The 18,428-nt window shown below is 41.7% G+C and overlaps 1 protein-coding gene across 1 annotated transcript in view; it reads right to left on the reverse strand.

Moving 5' to 3' along the window:
- LOC126151783 (allergen Cr-PI-like) overlaps window positions 1-5,047 on the reverse strand; it is a 79,712-nt gene extending 74,665 nt beyond the window's left edge. The window contains exons 1-2 of the mRNA XM_049915965.1: window positions 5,043-5,047; window positions 2,808-3,019 (exon numbers count right to left, since the gene is read on the reverse strand). Coding sequence (XP_049771922.1) covers window positions 2,808-3,019; window positions 5,043-5,047 — 217 coding nt within the window. The remainder of the gene's footprint in view (window positions 1-2,807; window positions 3,020-5,042) is intronic.
- Between the last annotated feature and the right edge of the window lie 13,381 nt (window positions 5,048-18,428).

An 18,428-nucleotide genomic window follows, 5' to 3' on the forward strand; every position in this document is an offset into this window, starting at 1 on the left:
ACCAAATCTTTTCTGAAAGATAGGTCCGATTCGTCGAGAAATGCTAACTCCTGTAAAAATCAAAAAAGTTTTATTTGCAACAGCTACCTTCCAGCTACTTCTCTATACAGTGGTCGCTCCGACTTAGAAATCTGTCGTAACGTTGTACCAACTTTCCAATATCCTCGTCATAGGAGGCTGCCGCCTGTGGTCTTCCCCAATTCTATAAACTAGTCTACAGCTCGATGTCTGTGCCAAAATGTTGTCTTCATAGCCAGCGGTTCACGTCAGCAGAGGTGAAACTAAGGGGGAGCCAATTACGAGCTGCATTGTAAGCGATCAAACACTTCCCAATGAAAACTCTGCAGGGGCACTATCATTGCCCCTGCCGAGTGCGGCCGAGAACTGTCATGAACAAGGAAACATATTAGAGTTATGTTACTTGGGCTGTATAACATCAGGCGAAATCTCTCACCAGACCCTCATACTTCGCGGGAGACACTGTTTTCTGGGTATCTATGCGTGCTCATTGATAACTGAAAAGAGCGACATGATGCGATCGCTGGCTGCCCGACACATCTGTGTAAAGCTTCATCTGATTTCACACCCACTCAAGCTTTACTTTCCAAATAGCTCTCGTAAGATAAGCTAAAGAAGGGGTCGTACGGAGGCGTATACGGGGTGGTCCATTGATAGTGACCGGGCCAAATATCTCACGAAATAAGCGTCAGACGAAAAAACTACAAAGAACGAAACTTGTCTAGCTTGAATAGGGAAACCAGATGGCGCTATGGCTAGCCCGCTAGATGGCGCTGCCGTAGGTCAAACGGATATCAACTGCGTTTTTTTTTAAATAGGAACCCCCATTTTTATTACATATTCGTGTAGTACGTAAATAAATACGAATGTTTTCGTTGGACCACTTTTTTCGCTTTGTGATAGACGGCGCTGTAATAGTCACAAACGTGTAAGTACGTGGTATCACGTAACATTCCGCTAGTGCGGACGGTATTTACTTCGTGATACATTATCCGTGTTAAAATGGACCGTTTACCATAACGGAAAAGGTCGATATCGTGTTGATGTATGGCTATTGTGATCAAAATGCCGAACCGGCGTGTGCTATGTATGCTGCTCGGTATCCTGGACGACATCATCCAAGTGTCCGGACCGTTCGTCGGATAGTTACGTTATTTAAGGAAACGGGAAGTTTTCAGCCACATGTGAAACGTCAACTACGACCTGCAACAAATGATGATGCCCAAGTAGGAGTTTTCGCTGCTGTCGCGGCTAATCCGCACATCAGTAGTAGACAAATTGCGCGAGAATCCGGACTCTCAGAAACGTCGGCATTGAGAGTGCTACATCAACATCGATCGCACCCGTTCCATATTTCTATGCACCAGGAATTGCATGGCGACGACTCTGAACGTCGTGTACAGTTCTGCCACTGGACACAAGAAAAATTACGGAACGATGACAGATTTTTGCACGCGTTCTATTTAGCGACGAAGCGTCATTCACCAACAGCGTAACGTAAACCGGCATAAATGCACTACTGGGCAACGGAAAATCCACGATGGCTGTGACTAGTGGGACATCAGCGACCTTGGCGGGTTAATGTATGGTGCGGCATGATGAGAGGAAGGATAATTCCCCCCCATTTTATCGATGGCAATCTAAATGCTGCAATGTATGCTGATTTCGTACGAAACGTTCGGCCGATGTTACTACAAGACGTTTCATTGCATGACATAATGGCGATGTACTTCCAACATGCTGGATGACCGGCACTTAGCCCGCATGCGGTTGAAGCGGTATTCACTAGCATCTTTCATTACAGGTGGATTGGTCGTCGAAGCACGTTCACTGGATCTGACGTCCCCGCATTTCTTTCTATGGGGAAAGTTGAAGGATGTTTGCTATCGTGATCCACCGACAACGCCTGACAACATGCGTCAGCGCATTGTCAATGCATGTGCTAACATTACGGAAGGCGAACTACTCGCTGTTCAGAGGAATGTCGTTATTGTCAAATGCGCTGAGGTTGACGGACACCATTTTGAACATTTATTGCATTAATGTGCTATTTATAGGTAATCGCGATGTAACAGCATGCGTTCTCAGAAATGATAAGTTCACAAAGGAACATGTATCAGATTGGAACAACGGAAATGAAATGTTCATACGTACCTACGTTCTGTATTTTAATTTAAAAAAACCTACCTGTTACCAACTGTTCGTCTAAAATTGTGAGCCATATGACTGTGACTATTACAGCGTCATCTATCACAAAGCGAAAACAGATCTCCAACTAAAACATTCATATTTATTTACGTACTACACGAATATGTAACAAGAAATGGGGGTTCCTATTAAAAAAAATAAAATAAAACGCAGTTGATATTCGTTTGGCCTTTGGAAGCGCCATCTAACGGGCTAACCATAGCGCCATCTGGTTTCCGCCTTCAAGCTAGACGAGTTTCGTCCTTTGTAGTTTTTCCGTTTGACACTTATTTCGTGTGATATTTGGCCCGGTCACGCTCAATGGACCACCCTGTATACAGTCGTATTTCCTCACTGTGTTTGCGAGTGGATTACGGAAGGAAGTAATTAGTAGTGGTACAAGGTACCCTCCCCTGCGCACCATACGGTGGCCTGCGGAGTTCGTACGTAGATTTAGAAATAAGCGAAACCTGGACTGCAGAGCCCTCCGCGGCCCAAGCAGTTCACCCTGGCGGACGGGCGCGGCCGGCCGGTCCGTTAGACCAATGGAGGTGTGAGTGTGAGCCTTCAGAGGCAGTGACCGCGAGAGAGGCAGCACTCACCATCCGTGGAGCCGCCGAGGGCGGCGGCGGAGGCGCCGGCGAAGAGAGCAGACAGCAGGAGCGTCGACCACATGCGGGCAGCTGGCAGCGGGTGCGCGGCCTGCAGCGGGCTACCTCGCCCCGCCTTAAGTACTCTGTGAGTCCCCGCAGATAACCGTCGCGTCGGCGCGTCATCGCCCGGCCTGCCGTGGACCCGTGCGCGCGCACCGCTCCTGCAAACCGGTCCCTGTCGCCCGTGCCCTGACCTTCATCCACTCCCCCCGTCCCCCTCCCCCCCCCTGCCACCCACGCTCAGAGAGGTCATCACTGGAGAAGGTGGCTGGCAGGCCACAGCCCTGTACCTCGAGAAGTACGGCAACTAGCCACCTTTTTATATTGGGCGTTCGGAAATTCCCGTTACTGATATCTAAGACTTGTAGAGGGGAGTTAGTACATAATACACTCCTGGAAATTGAAATAAGAACACCGTGAATTCATTGTCCCAGGAAGGGGAAACTTTATTGACACATTCCTGGGGTCAGATACATCACATGATCACACTGACAGAACCACAGGCACATAGACACAGGCAACAGAGCATGCACAATGTCGGCACTAGTACAGTGTATATCCACCTTTCGCAGCAATGCAGGCTGCTATTCTCCCATGGAGACGATCGTAGAGATGCTGGATGTAGTCCTGTGGAACGGCTTGCCATGCCATTTACACCTGGCGCCTCAGTTGGACCAGCGTTCGTGCTGGACGTGCAGACCGCGTGAGACGACGCTTCATCCAGTCCCAAACATGCTCAATGGGGGACAGATCCGGAGATCTTGCTGGCCAGGGTAGTTGACTTACACCTTCTAGAGCACGTTGGGTGGCACGGGATACATGCGGACGTGCATTGTCCTGTTGGAACAGCAAGTTACCTTGCCGGTCTAGGAATGGTAGAACGATGGGTTCGATGACGGTTTGGATGTACCGTGCACTATTCAGTGTCCCCTCGACGATCACCAGTGGTGTACGGCCAGTGTAGGAGATCGCTCCCCACACCATGATGCCGGGTGTTGGCCCTGTGTGCCTCGGTCGTATGCAGTCCTGATTGTGGCACTCACCTGCACGGCGCCAAACACGCATACGACCATCATTGGCACCAAGGCAGAAGCGACTCTCATCGCTGAAGACGACACGTCTCCATTCGTCCCTCCATTCACGCCTGTCGCGACACCACTGGAGGCGGGCTGCACGATGTTGGGGCGTGAGCGGAAGACGGCCTAACGGTGTGCGGGACCGTAGCCCAGCTTCATGGAGACGGTTGCGAATGGTCCTCGCCGATACCCCATGAGCAACAGTGACCCTAATTTGCTGGGAAGTGGCGGTGCGGTCCCCTACGGCACTGCGTAGGATCCTACGGTCTTGGCGTGCATCCGTGCGTCGCTGCGGTCCGGTCCCAGGTCGACGGGCACGTGCACCTTCCGCCGACCACTGGCGACAACATCGATGTACTGTGGAGACCTCACGCCCCACGTGTTGAGCAATTCGGCAATACGTCCACCCGGCCTCCCGCATGCCCACTATACGCCCTCGCTCAAAGTCCGTCAGCTGCACATACGGTTCACGTCCACGCTGTCGCGGAATGCTACCAGTGTTAAAGACTGCGATGGAGCTCCGTATGCCACGGCAAACTGGCTGACACTGACGGCGGCGGTGCACAAATGCTGCGCAGCTAGCGCCATTCGACGGCCAACACCGCGGTTCCTGGTGTGTCCGCTGTGCCGTGCGTGTGATCATTGCTTGTACAGCCCTCTCGCAGTGTCCGGAGCAAGTATGGTGGGTCTGACACACCGGTGTCAATGTGTTCTTTTTTCCATTTCCAGGAGTGTATTTTGCATATGGACCCACGTCCGCGACTACCGTTTTCGATCTACAACGGTTTCAATTCAAATGAATAACACTTCGACGTCTGCTGTTGAAAGATGGATAGGCCGAGGTGTCCAATCGTGTGGCCGCGATCGCAAGATGTTGATCCTATTGACAACTTCTTGTGGGGTCGTATGCAAAAGCCACGTTACGCGAAGACAGAAGTGCCAGCAGTTCGTTAATCTTCCTTCAGCTACTACCAACTACAGCAGCAAGTTTCAGAGCACTGCATCGTCAGTTATTGAAGTTGGGGTTTGTCTCCCTAAAGTCTGCAGTGAACAACAGCAGATCCATTGTCGAGGTTCAACAGCTGTGTCTTTGTATTCATTCACTCACGTCATATCTATCTTGAACCAATCCAGCTTGTCTAAAGACTTAATGGAATATTAGCCTCTTGCAGGATTAATATAGTACTTTCCTAATTAGATTAAAAACAGCCGACCAGTTGCAAAGGAAAAAGTAATCTTTACCTAGGTTTCGATAGGTTTAAACCTATCGAAACCTAGGTAAAGATTACTTTATCATTTGCAACTGGTCGGCTGTTTTTAATCTAATTACGTGGAACCGTTGCTGTTACGCAGCTATGTTTAAAATAATAGTACTTCCCACTATTTTGTACTACGACTTTCATGTGTACGTGTATGTGTGTCGAATACAACACATAGTTTTTTTTGAAAATCTGGTTAATAACTACTTAAAATAATTACATTTTTTTAACCTTGTTGGTCATTTGATTACACATGATAGAAATATTTGATGAACAAACAAATTTTTCGACTAGTGGTGCTTAAGAATTTACAGGGCATAGTACTCTGCTCCCCGGCGAATGCAGGATTTGTTTTATACCCGAGACAGGGGAAGATCTGCTGGCAAGAGTTCAGGCCGGTGCAACAGCAACTGATGAGACACTGGTGCTGTGGAGAGTGCGTACCAGATCGCTTCGTAGGTATTGTGTCTCACTCTGTGCAGCTTTGTTTGATGCCAAGACGCAATACAGGTAAACGGGCAAGTAATTTTGCGCCGTCCTTCCATTTTAGGTCGCTCTGGGCGCCCACTCCTATGTGAAGTGCGGTTTTGCAGTGTAAACACTAAACCACTAAACGCGCTAACGTGCCGCTTCTGCAACTCTGGGAGGCAAGCCTCGAGGCGTACCTCGGCCCCGCGGAATAACCATGGCTGGGGTGAGCTGTCCAACCCAGATGTGGGTTTTGCTTTCTGACATTCATTTAGGCAAATACATTGATGTATTTAAAAATATCGAGAGTCCGATATATCGATATTTAAAAATATCTTTATAGCCCCTGCATGGGGGCTTAATTATAATAAAGATATATAAGAATGCTGTGCAAATACTTTTTAATTTTCTGTCGCTGTATGTCCGATTACGCTGTTTCGTAAACGGCTGGCCCTGACTAGTTTTTGTACGCAATCTGACTGCATGTAACAACCACAAAGAATGAAATGAACATTTCAGTTAATACAATTAATTAATTAAGTCCCCAGCAACTATAAAACCTACGAAACAACAAGCTCAAGTGTAGCTGTTCTGTATGTGGTAGTATGACTCAACGCACATCTGGCACGGTTCTTCTTCAACAAGACAAGAATTTTTAAATATCATTTATACTGACGTGATAAAAGAAAATTAGAAATACTATAATTGTGCAAGAAACCCAGAATTACACTCTAATACAAGAACACAAGCCAGATGCTTTGTTGACTGAACCTGTAATGACACATTATTCAGGACACACAAATAAATAGACAACATAATATTTATTACCTTCATATATATTGACGAAAAGCACTCTGACCATTACAATATCTCCATTGGAATAACATCTGCTATCTCTCCCATCACATAGCTGCATAAAACATCGAACAAACACTCACTACTACCCCATCTCATTCCAACTTCAGCAACAAGCACTGTCCACCACAACTTCTCGGCAAGAACTGCCTGTCGCTGCGTCTCAATAATCACTGCCAGTGGAGGCGGCGGAACAATACTCTCTGGCGCGATTTTTGGCGCTGTGGCTCAGTGTAGCCACCTTTCATATGCCCTTCCTCCACGGGCTAGAATTTGATGGTATTTTTGCCAGCATTGGTGGTGAAAATACCACCAAATTCGTCAAAAAAAAATACAGACTAAAATAAAAGATAATATTAATACGTAAGTATCATATAACTAGATAAAATTTTGGCTTTGCACAGACCTTACAATAGCCTAATATATAAAATACAGTAAGGAATACAAATTTTTACATACATATGACTTTACATAATAGTTTACACAAATATCATGTGGTTAAACAGTTCCATCAATAGCGTCAGCAATGACGAATATGTACAGGTAAGAGTCTCATAACTTTTCACAAACAGTAATACACAAAAAATCAGTTTATACAATATTCACATAAAATGCTTTCCTAACAAGTCGTTGACAGTTCCAGCAGTAGCACCCAGCAATGTTGAATAGGTGCTACAGCAACAAGTGACATCATCTCAGTAGAAGCAGTCCATCAGTGGCACCCAGCAATGTCGAGTAGGTGCAGACACCATCAGGTGACATCATTTCAGTAGAAGCAGTCCATCACACAAAAAATCAGTTTATACAATATTCACATAAAATGCTTTCCTAACAAGTCGTTGACAGTTCCAGCAGTAGCACCCAGCAATGTTGAATAGGTGCTACAGCAACAAGTGACATCATCTCAGTAGAAGCAGTCCATCAGTGGCACCCAGCAATGTCGAGTAGATGCAGACACCATCAGGTGACATCATTTCAGTAGAAGCAGTCCATCAATGGCACCCAGCATTGTGGAGTAGGTGCAGACTCCAACAGGTGACATCATTTCAGTAGAAGCAGTCCATCAGTGGCACCCAGCAATGTTGAGTAGGTGCAGACAGCAGTCCATAATATTCACTATCACTGATCACACAGTTCATCAGCAGAAATTAAACATGTCCTAGTGGCACCAATCATGTAGAAAAAGCACAAGTAACAGTCCATAATTTCACCATCACTAATCAGACAGTTCAAGCATGAACAATAGTTTGAATGCACATACAAATGCCTTTACAATGCTCTTACACTAAACATACAAATCATAACAAACACACAAATGATATCAGATAATTGTCATATTACTATTACAAATACACAAACATCAGTAAACCTATAATATTTATGGGTGTCAGTGCAAGCCACTACAAACAAATAAAATAATATTTAGGAGATAGGTGGGTAGGATTAGGAAAGGAAAACACACAAAACACACTCACTCATCTTTCATCCACATTAAGTACTACTGTGTAATTGGATAGTGTTAACTGTGATTCCACTTCTGTCAAAATTTCATGTTCATCATGTGTATCAAGTAGTAGTGACAGCAATGTATAACAGTCAATAATAGGTAAGTTAACGTCATAGTCATCATGTCAAGACCAATGTTTGCCAAGCCAGATCAAAATGTACGGTTGCTGAACAACTGTCAGTGTGCCAAGATATGCAACTTCCTCTCTCCAAAAAAAAGTACATACTGCTTAGTAATTTAACAAAGTGTGTGTAGACAATCTTCCTTCCATTTTAGTGTTCTAGTCTGCTATCTTCATCCTCCTTGTTCCATATAGACCAACAACAAAAAAAAAAATATGCACCTCACTTATTTTACCTCTTATACACCATAACTCCAATCAACTTCATATAATCTCAATACCTCCATAATACCTCTTCAATACGTCGATACATATAAACCTTATTGCCAGTATCATTTCACTTCCATAACAACTCTTTCCTCTAGTCAGCCTCCTCGATCGAGTACAGATAAAATCCTAATGCAAACCTCCTCATCCCATACAATCCGAAGACACACTGTCAACACACAACCTCTGTGTAATCCATCTGACCAAAATCTTCTACTCATTATGAATTATAAACAAAGAATGCATACATGACCTCTAACAGACTTAGTTCGAATAACTCTCAGTAATTAAGTACGATTACGGAGTGTGAATGATCCTAATATTTCACAGTGTGTACGCCACTTCAAGAATTATGGTAAACAGAAGCAAACATGTGGAGTATTTCTTGTGTCAAGTGTCACTTCCTATTTCAATTGCTCACGAAAAATGCAGTGTAATAACTGTGTTGGTATGTCATGTCGTTAGCTTCCTTTCTATTAGCACAAATTTATACAGATTCCATAAAACCTCCAGCTCATGTGACTTCTATGACGTTTCTAGTACTAAAGTCACTCGTCGAATTACTGCAGTTCATTTTTCTTATGTTAAAATATAAAGCACTGAGCGTAAGCAAAACAAGCAACAGCGAGTAAATATACCAGTTGTGAACATAATGTCAACAAGTGGATGCAGCACAATTTCTATAACGAGGCTTCGCCAAGCGAACAATCCGTAACCCATACCACATCGTAACCCACACTCCATGTCCGTACACTGTACATCAGCATTGCTATATACCAAATTAAAGTATAGTTATGACAACAAGCAGAAATGTGTAAATGTGCAATCCATACGCATAGCAGTAAACATATATCTTACGTACTAAACAGGTCATTAGCATCGTATCTTAATAAGTAAACATGAAGGCGCAAGCAGATAAATCACAAAGTATAACTTACATACCTAACCACATCAGCACAATTAATCAGGTGACAATTATAATTTAAATAAATAAGCACAGCAGGCACATAATAAAAAAAAATATAACATCAGTGAAAAAGCAGTGCAGCCAAGCGATGCATAATATACACAAGTAACAATCCAGTTCATTAATAATCATTGTCAAAATCAGTTAACGTACGCAAGCACGTCGCTTCACAAATAATTTCATTGAACATGTAATTAGCACAAAGTATGAATCACGTAATCGCGAGCAGCAAATTACGTCTAAAGTACGTACCTAAGTGGAAATATGTTACCTGAAAAATAAACTCAATTAATAATTACCTTTTTAGTTTATCACTTTCTTCCTCGAAATGACATTTTTCCTGAAATTTTCTCGATAGCAAGTCGTCTTAACGTCGGACACGCACAGAATTTACCTGAAGTTCTTAAATATTTTATAGAACCGTATCCTGAAAAATACTGAATGTTAATAACAGAATTCATCAAGTCACTATAGCTTTATACTGAATTTAGTCGGAGAAATTAGACTGTGTATTTGTTTACGGCTGTCAGTGCATTCGCACTGAGTGCTCGATCAGCTGTAGGCGCGTGACGTAGGAAGTGATTGTTTGCGGTCAACGACTGCCTTGTGCGGCGCGCAGACTTGACTGTTGCTTTGAGTATATGCCGCCGCCAAAACACAGCGCGGTATCCTTGTACTCTCCGTGTGTTTACATACAACTGTTAGTTTCTCAAAAGTATGTCATTCTACAAAAATTTTTCAAAAGTATATCATTCCACAAAAAATTTTACGTTAGATATATGATGTATTCCCTTAGAGCGTCGTGATTTAAGAGTTTCTACTTCAACAGTGTTATCATGAATAATTTTGCGAATTCTATATGGACCGTTATAAAGCAGAAAAAATTTGCGACACAAGCCTTTTCCTTTGTGAGACAAACGGTGAGACTTAATTAACACCTTCTGACCGACTGACAAGATTTTTAAACGACCAGGACGCTTAGCTGATTTCTCTCTTCTAGCAGCCGCAGATGCAATATTTTGTAGAGCCAGGTTGACAACTTCAGAATGCCGCAGTTTCCGTGTAGGCGGAAAAGGAACGATTTCAGAAATGTGATTTGTCGGTGCTTTGTTTTTTAATATCAGTATAGGTGGTAAAGAAGTTGAGTTGTTAGGAAGTTCATTCAGAATGTTTTGAAAAATATGAAGATACTGATCCCAAGTTCTGTGATTCTGATGACAATAAAGACGACACAATTTATTGATTTCCTTCATCCATCTCTCTGAAGCGTTAGATTGGGGGTGAAAAAGTGAAATGAAAATTGGTTTAATTTTACGACGCCGTAGAGTACGAAGCCAAATTTTAGAACATAACTGTGATCCATTATCTGATATAACCTTATCAACATGACCCACTTCTTTAAGAAAATGGTTAATGAAAGCATTAGATACTGAACGAGCTGTTGCTTTGTGTAACGGTGTAAAACACACATATTTTGATGTCAACTCCACTGCTACGAAAATGTACGCAAAACCATTAGTAGATCGAACCACTGGACCGAACAAATCAACTGCAGCCATGTCCTTTAATTTTGCTGGAATGATAGGAAACAACGGTGCTCTGTGAGAAACTGTCGGCGGCTTAGCCTTTTGACATAATTTGCATTTGGCAAGAACAAATCGAATACGTTTTTCCATATTATTGAAGTAGCAATTTTCTCGTAATTTATGAAAGCATTTTCTGGGACCAAAGTGTGCATAACTGAAATGCGTATACCAAATCAGCTTATTAACCCACTCATCAGGAATACAAACTAACCAAACAGAGTTGTCGACCGATTTTCGTTTAAAAAGAATGTCATTGCGAACTAAATAATGCTGTCTAATCGCTACGCTTTCCTTTCTCCTCCACTTCTCCTTAATGTCCTTCCAGATTGGATCCTTATTTTGCTCCTTAGCGATGTCCTGGAGCGAAGACGAAATAAAGTTCTCAAACGCAACACCTTGAATATACATCAAACAATAGTTGTTTTCCTTGCAGTCCTCTTCAGCACTTTGTTTCAAACCCATAGGTGCACGTGATAAAGCATCGGCAACAATATTTGAAGAACCCTGTATGTAAACAATACTAAAATCAAACTCCTGTAGGTACAACGCCCATCGTGACAATCTGCCATGAGTTAATTTTGTCGACATAAGAAACTCCAGAGCTCGATGATCGGTGTAAACTTTAGTATGTCTGCCAAACAAAAATGTGCGAAATTTTGTAAAAGCCCAAACAACAGCCAAAGCTTCAAGTTCCGTAATCGAATAATTCTTTTCTGATTTCGAGAGAACACGACTTCCAAATGCAATAGTCTTTTGTACTACAACGCCGTTTTCTTCTATCTCTTGAAATAAATGTGCACCTAGGCCTTTGTATGATGAGTCCGTCGCCAAACAAAAATCTTTAGATAAATCCGGGTGTGAAAGAAGTGGAGCAGCAACTAAAGCATCACGAAGTTGTTCAAATTCTGACTGAGCTTCCTCATCCCAACACCAATTAGATTTCTTTCCGGATAGTTCACATAAACGAGGTGTGCCCAAATTGTCCAATCTAACAAAGCGTCTAAGAAAATTACAGACACCAAGGAAACTACGAACATCACGTTTTGTGGTAGGAACAGCATAATTACGAATAGCGTCTAATTTTTCTGGATCAGGAAGAATACCTTCTGTAGAAATAATGTGACCGAGAAATTTCACCTGAGAACGACCAAATTCAGATTTTTCTAAGTTCACTGTAATGCCAACTCTTGCAAAAATACGTAATAATGAATCCAAAATTTTGTTGTGCTCACTCCAAGAATGTTTAGCAATAAGAATGTCGTCAACATATGAAGTAATATTGTCACGAAGATAAACAGGTAAAATTTCATTTAAGCTGCGAAAGAATGCTGCTGAAGATACAGTAAGTCCAAACGGTAATTTCCGAAACTGGTAACAGTTACCAAAGGCTAAAAAGGCAGTATATTTTCTACAATCAGGGTGGAGTTCTATTTGCCAAAAACTTGCGCGCATATCAATCGTGGATAAAACTTTAATTCCATGAAAATGTTGAAGAAGTTCATCTAAATTTTGTGGACGGTCAGTTTCAGGAATGATGATATTATTTATCTGTCTGGAATCCAGAACCTAACGAATTGACCCATCCTTTTTAAGAACAACGTGTAATGGGCTAGTATAAGGACTGACTGCAGGCTCAATAATGCCCTGATCTAACATGTACTGAAGTTCATTCTTAACCTTGTCTCTGTAAGCCAAAGGAATAGCGTACGTTTTCCCGCGAAATGGTGTGTGTTCTTTTACTTTAAATAAATATTGTAAGCCTTGTATAGTTCCCGTGTGATGACTAAACACTGTAGCATGTGAAGTCAAAATTTGGTGCAGCTCTTCTCTTGCTACGTCATCTGGCACTTCAGCTTTCTTAACCATTTCATTAATTAGTTCTTCGCTATTAATTATATCATCCATCGCGTCTCTGTATCCATTGTCATTGTCATGAATAAACACATTGTCGTCATAATGCTCAACGAAAACATCAGAAGTAAGAAACCTGAAACATTTTGTATCTGACTCAGATCTTGTTAAACACTCGAAAAATTTCAAACATTTCGGCATTCCGGCAATAGTCAAATTCACACTTCCTTCTTTAAAGTTCAAAATTGCCTTATGTGCGTTAAGAAACTCCATACCTAATATAATTTGTGTACTGAGTAATGGAACAATAATAAAATTAGCAGAAAATTTGTATCCTTGACAATTGAAATTTAGGTTGGTCTGTTGTTTAACTTCTACACCTTTTCCAGAAATCGCTCTTCGAATTGTAGTTTTAGAAATAGGTAACACAGGACAGGCAATAGTCCTTTCACATATACGAAAAACTGATTCACTAATGACGTTCAATGGGCTCCCAGAATCTAAAACTGCAGTGAACTTATTCTTACCCACACATACTTCAATAACAGGATGTCAAAATGCGTCTACATTATTTTCCTTTTCGTCTAACAAAATGTCTCTCATGTCTTCCAGGCGTACGTAGTGTAAAGTCGTAGTGTCATTACTTTCTGAACCGTCTATATTGCTGCCAGAAGCCGAAGCTGCAAGTCATTGTCGATTGTTTGCGTCACGTCTTTGATTATTCGCGTCATTTCGCGGATCCATTTCTACGATTTGCACTTGTCTCTCTGAAGTTCTGTCACGTGGAGGATGCCAATTAGGTCCCTCCTGTCTGTTAGATACAAATTCTTGGTTGTGTCTGTTATTGAAATTTCTGTTTTCCTGTCTGTCTGCATAACTACTTCTTGTGTAATTTCGACTGTCACTTCTGAAATTATTGTTGTATCTACTACCCTGGTTATTTCTGTGGTAAGAATTTCTATTACTGTATGAATAATTTCTGTCTTGATGATACCGATTACTGTTTCCGTATGATTGATCATTCCGGTAGGAATTACCGTTATTATAACTGTCTGTGTAATTTCTGTTAGAACGTCTGTTATTGTCATAAGGCTGGTATCTATTGTCCTGTCTGTTTCGTCTGTCATTCTCAAAATTACCGCTATAACGTCCGTTCCGATCACTATCCCTTTTTTCTGAAAATCTATCGTAATTACTGTTACTGAAAAAATTACAGGTAGTCCCGTCGTCATTGTCGTACTCGAGTTCTTGTAGCAAAGTCTTAAAAGTCTCAATGTCGTCTTTACATCTTCCGGCTAAAGCAATTTGTCTTATGGATTGTGGCAGCTTGGTTAAACAAATGCGAATTAATTCAGTCGGGCTATAAGGATTGGAAAGGAACTGATTCTTTCGAATCATGTCTTCAAAATATTCCGCTGGCGTGCGGAATTCAGACTGTTTGAAATTACGCTGCATGATAAGACTATGTTTGACTCTGTCTTGCGTGTTTTCGGACCAATATGCCGATAGAAATGCATGATAAACATCATTCAGATTATTACAATCTCTAATGAGTGCGCGCATCCGCGTCGCCGGTTCGTCTTCTAAATATCCACACATAAATTCCAGTTTGTGACTTAGTGGCCAATTTGGTGGGAGTGCGTACATAAATTGATCTAACCATGCACATGGATGTATGTCATTCTTAGAATTGCGGAAGATCTTAAATTTCCGAACAGTCAAAAAGTGTTTATAGTCAAAGTTTTCGCCTCGTGGCGACAAAGACCTACCGCGTCTGTCCCAGTCCCAATGTCGATTATTGTCAAGTTCGCGCGCCTGGCGCTCTCTTGTTGCATCCCGTAAATGAAACAAATTATTTTCTTCAAACCCCTCTGGTATCTGTGATTCTAAATTTCTTTTGCCGTCTTTTCCTACGATTTCGCCTTCAATTTGTTTGACTTGCTTTTTTAATGCCTCAAATTCCCTTTTCACGCGTTCATTAAATTTTCCCTGATTTTCAACATGTTTATTTATGCTCTGGTACTCTTCGGTTTCTGAAAATGGCAATGGAGCTGTGTCATCTGAATCTCTGTCCCCATTTAAACTAAGATTTGTCAATTTATCTGAAATCTCCTCCACTCTTTCCGATAAGTCACCAATTTGTTCTTTCTGTTTATTTACGTCTTCCGTAAATGTCACGACTCGCGTTTCAGTATTAACGCATTTAATAGTTAACTGTTCATACTGTTGTGTTAGGTTATTTAATCTGTCATTTGGTACGGATTCCTCGATTCTCTCAAATATTTCTTCCTTATCTTTTGCACGTTGTAAATTTAACTCTGAAAATTTCTGTACTATCACACGATCTCTTTCTTCCTGTTCTCTATCCTGTTCCTTTTGTCTAATCTCTACTGCAATTAATCTATTATTGTGAGCATTCAAAATCGGTTGTATTTCTTCTCTAATTTCTTTCTTTAATTCATCTTTCATATTTTTGAAACATGTCCCTATTCGTGAGTCTAACCGTGTTTCCATTGTTTCCATCTCTGTTTCTAAACGTGTTGCCACTGTTTTTAATTCAGATCCTAACCGTGTTTCCATTGTTTCCATCTCTGTTTTAATTGTTCCTATTTGTGTTCCCATATCTGTTTTTAGTTCAGATCGTAAAGTTCCCATCTCTGTTTTAAATTCAGATCGTATCTGTGATCCCACTGTTTTTAATTCAGATCCCAAATTTAATATTACACCCATCAACTGCTCCATACTAAATGGTTCAAAATTCTTTTCGCTCCTAACATTTCCCGCAAAACTAACTTCCTTCTGCATAGCCATAAAGCTATCTGTGTTCGATACTATTTCAGAATCTTCTATCGTTAATCTCGTATTCTGTGAATTTTCTGATTGAGAAAAATTTTGAAATGGTTCCGGACTATTTTCCCGACTTATTACATTGTTTTCCACTTCATTATTCATCACACTGTTCTCCTGTGTTGGCGAGTTCGCCATGTTAACAATTTCGTCATTCTCACTATTCATCATTTTTGCCTTTTTCATTGATCGCGTAATCATTTACAAAACATACAAAACTCGTCACTGTACGAAAATTACACACAATGCCTCCTTATGTCCAACAATACCATTCACTCGAAATGTTTCCCTCAAACACGATTGACGAACAATTGAAATAATTGCACAAAAGCGTCAAACGCGTATACAAGACAACAAATCAAATTCTAAAAAAAAATAAAATACCATTAGAAGAATGACAATTACCAAATCTACACATGCAAAATAGACTACAATTACTAAACTACAAATTACTACAACAATGCTACGGTCTACTATTTTTACAATCAGAAGATTTCCAAGGGACGATCCGAAGCAGCGGTCGCCACGTGCATGGGGGCTTAATTAAAATAAAGATATATAAGAATGCTGTGCAAATACTTTTTAATTTTCTGTCGCTGTATGTCCGATTACGCTGTTTCGTAAACGGCTGGCCCTGACTAGTTTTTGTACGCAATCTGACTGCATGTAACAACCACAAAGAATGAAATGAACATTTCAGTTAATACAATTAATTAATTAAGTCCCCAGCAACTATAAAACCTACGAAACAACAAGCTCAAGTGTAGCTGTTCTGTATGTGGTAGTATGACTCAACGCACATCTGGCACGGTTCTTCTTCAACAAGACAAGAATTTTTAAATATCATTTATACTGACGTGATAAAAGAAAATTAGAAATACTATAATTGTGCAAGAAACCCAGAATTACACTCTAATACAAGAACACACGCCAGATGCTTTGTTGACTGAACCTGTAATGAAGCATTATTCAGGACACACTAATAATAAGAAAATAAAGAACAGTAGTTAGTTACCTTAATTTATATTGACGAAAAGCACTCAGATCATTACAATATCTCCATTGGAACAACATCTGCTATCTCTCCCATCAAATAACTGCATAAACATGGAACAACACTCTCGACTACCGCATCTCACTCTGACTTCAGCTACAAGCAGTGTCCACCACAACTTCTCGGCAAGAACTGCCTGCCGCTACGTCTCAATAAGCACTGCCAGTGGAGGCGGCGGAACAATACTCTCTGGCGCGATTTTTGGCGCTGTGGCTCAGTGTAGCCACCTTTCACACCTCGATATATCGTAAAAAGGTACCGTTATATCAACGGAAAATTTATCGCCGAACCGGTCTATAAAAATATGGGCTGCACATTGTAAATAAGCTGCCGGTTTTAGATCTCTATATTTAAGTATTGATTTATTATTAGATATCTTGTACGTCAAATGGCTGGCTCTGAGCACTATGGGACTTAACATCGATGGTCATCAGTCCCCTACAACTTAGAACTACTTAAACCTAACTAACCTAAGGACAACACACAACACCCAGCCATCACGAGGCAGAGAAAATCCCTGACCCCGCCGGGAATCGAACCCGGGAACCCGGGCGTGGGAAGCGAGAACGCTACCGCACGACCACGAGATGCGGGCCCTTGTACGTCAACAAGCTAGTAGCCTGCTTAGCCCCATTAAAGCAAGAATAGAAAAGAAAGCGATTCACGTTCACCCTTGGCGATAACCACTTTGTTAAAAATGGTAACTGCATATAAGTGGCACAATAAAAGGCGTCCTATGGGTCGTCCGTCATTCGGTTTCGTCACACATCGGATTTGTCCGGAACTTTTCATGTCGACTTCATTGTTTTTTTCACTTCTGCGAACGCAAGCGATCTAGTAGCGTCAAAATTGCGTGGTGAAGCTAAAGGTTGCAGTTTCTGTTGGTAGCACCAAGCGCCGATTGCGTCGATATTTCCCTCACAAATCTCCGCCTACCGCAAAGGCCAGTCTTGTCATTTAGGTTCTTGTTCGTCATTTTCAGCAACTGTTTTTGAAGAATGCCGATGTGACGAAATAGCACACCAGTTGCGTTAAGAAATATTTTTAACGAACTGATGTGCTATATCTTCACATCGGAAATCTTGTTATTCCATTCACACCGCACCCCCCAGTGCAATCGGACATCTTCTTTGTGACCACAATACTTGCTACACCGTCGAAGAGAAAGACTGGACGCGATGAAAGCTCAGAAAGTAGTAACACTCCCTTCACGTAGAGAGAGTAAAACTGTGTTCTACTACAACGCCAAAAGAAGACTTTCGAATACTTACGAAAAATTATTAAAAAATATTATATAAAATAAAAACATCGGCACTCGATATTGCCCTTCGATATCGATATATCCGGGATGTAACACTGTCGAGATGTCGATATGTTTTGGAAATAATATCGAATTAGCCGGCCGGGGTGGCCGAGCGGTTCTAGGCGCTACAGTCTGGAACCGCGCGACCGCTGCGGCGGGCATGGCTGTGTGTGATGTCCTTAGGTTAGTTAGGTTTAAGTAGTTCTAAGTTCTAGGGGACTGATGACCTCAGAAGTTAAGTCCCATAGTGCTCAGAGCCATTTGCACCATTTAATATCGAAATATTGATGTTTTATCAACAGCCCTAGTAAATAGCGCGCTGGTACCCATGTTAGAACTCAGTCACACGCTACGAAATCATTTAGAAAACGTCGTCACACTTGCACATAAGATTTATTCAATGGTCGAC

Source organism: Schistocerca cancellata, chromosome 2 (assembly GCF_023864275.1).
Source record: "Schistocerca cancellata isolate TAMUIC-IGC-003103 chromosome 2, iqSchCanc2.1, whole genome shotgun sequence".
Classification (NCBI taxonomy): domain Eukaryota; kingdom Metazoa; phylum Arthropoda; class Insecta; order Orthoptera; family Acrididae; genus Schistocerca; species Schistocerca cancellata.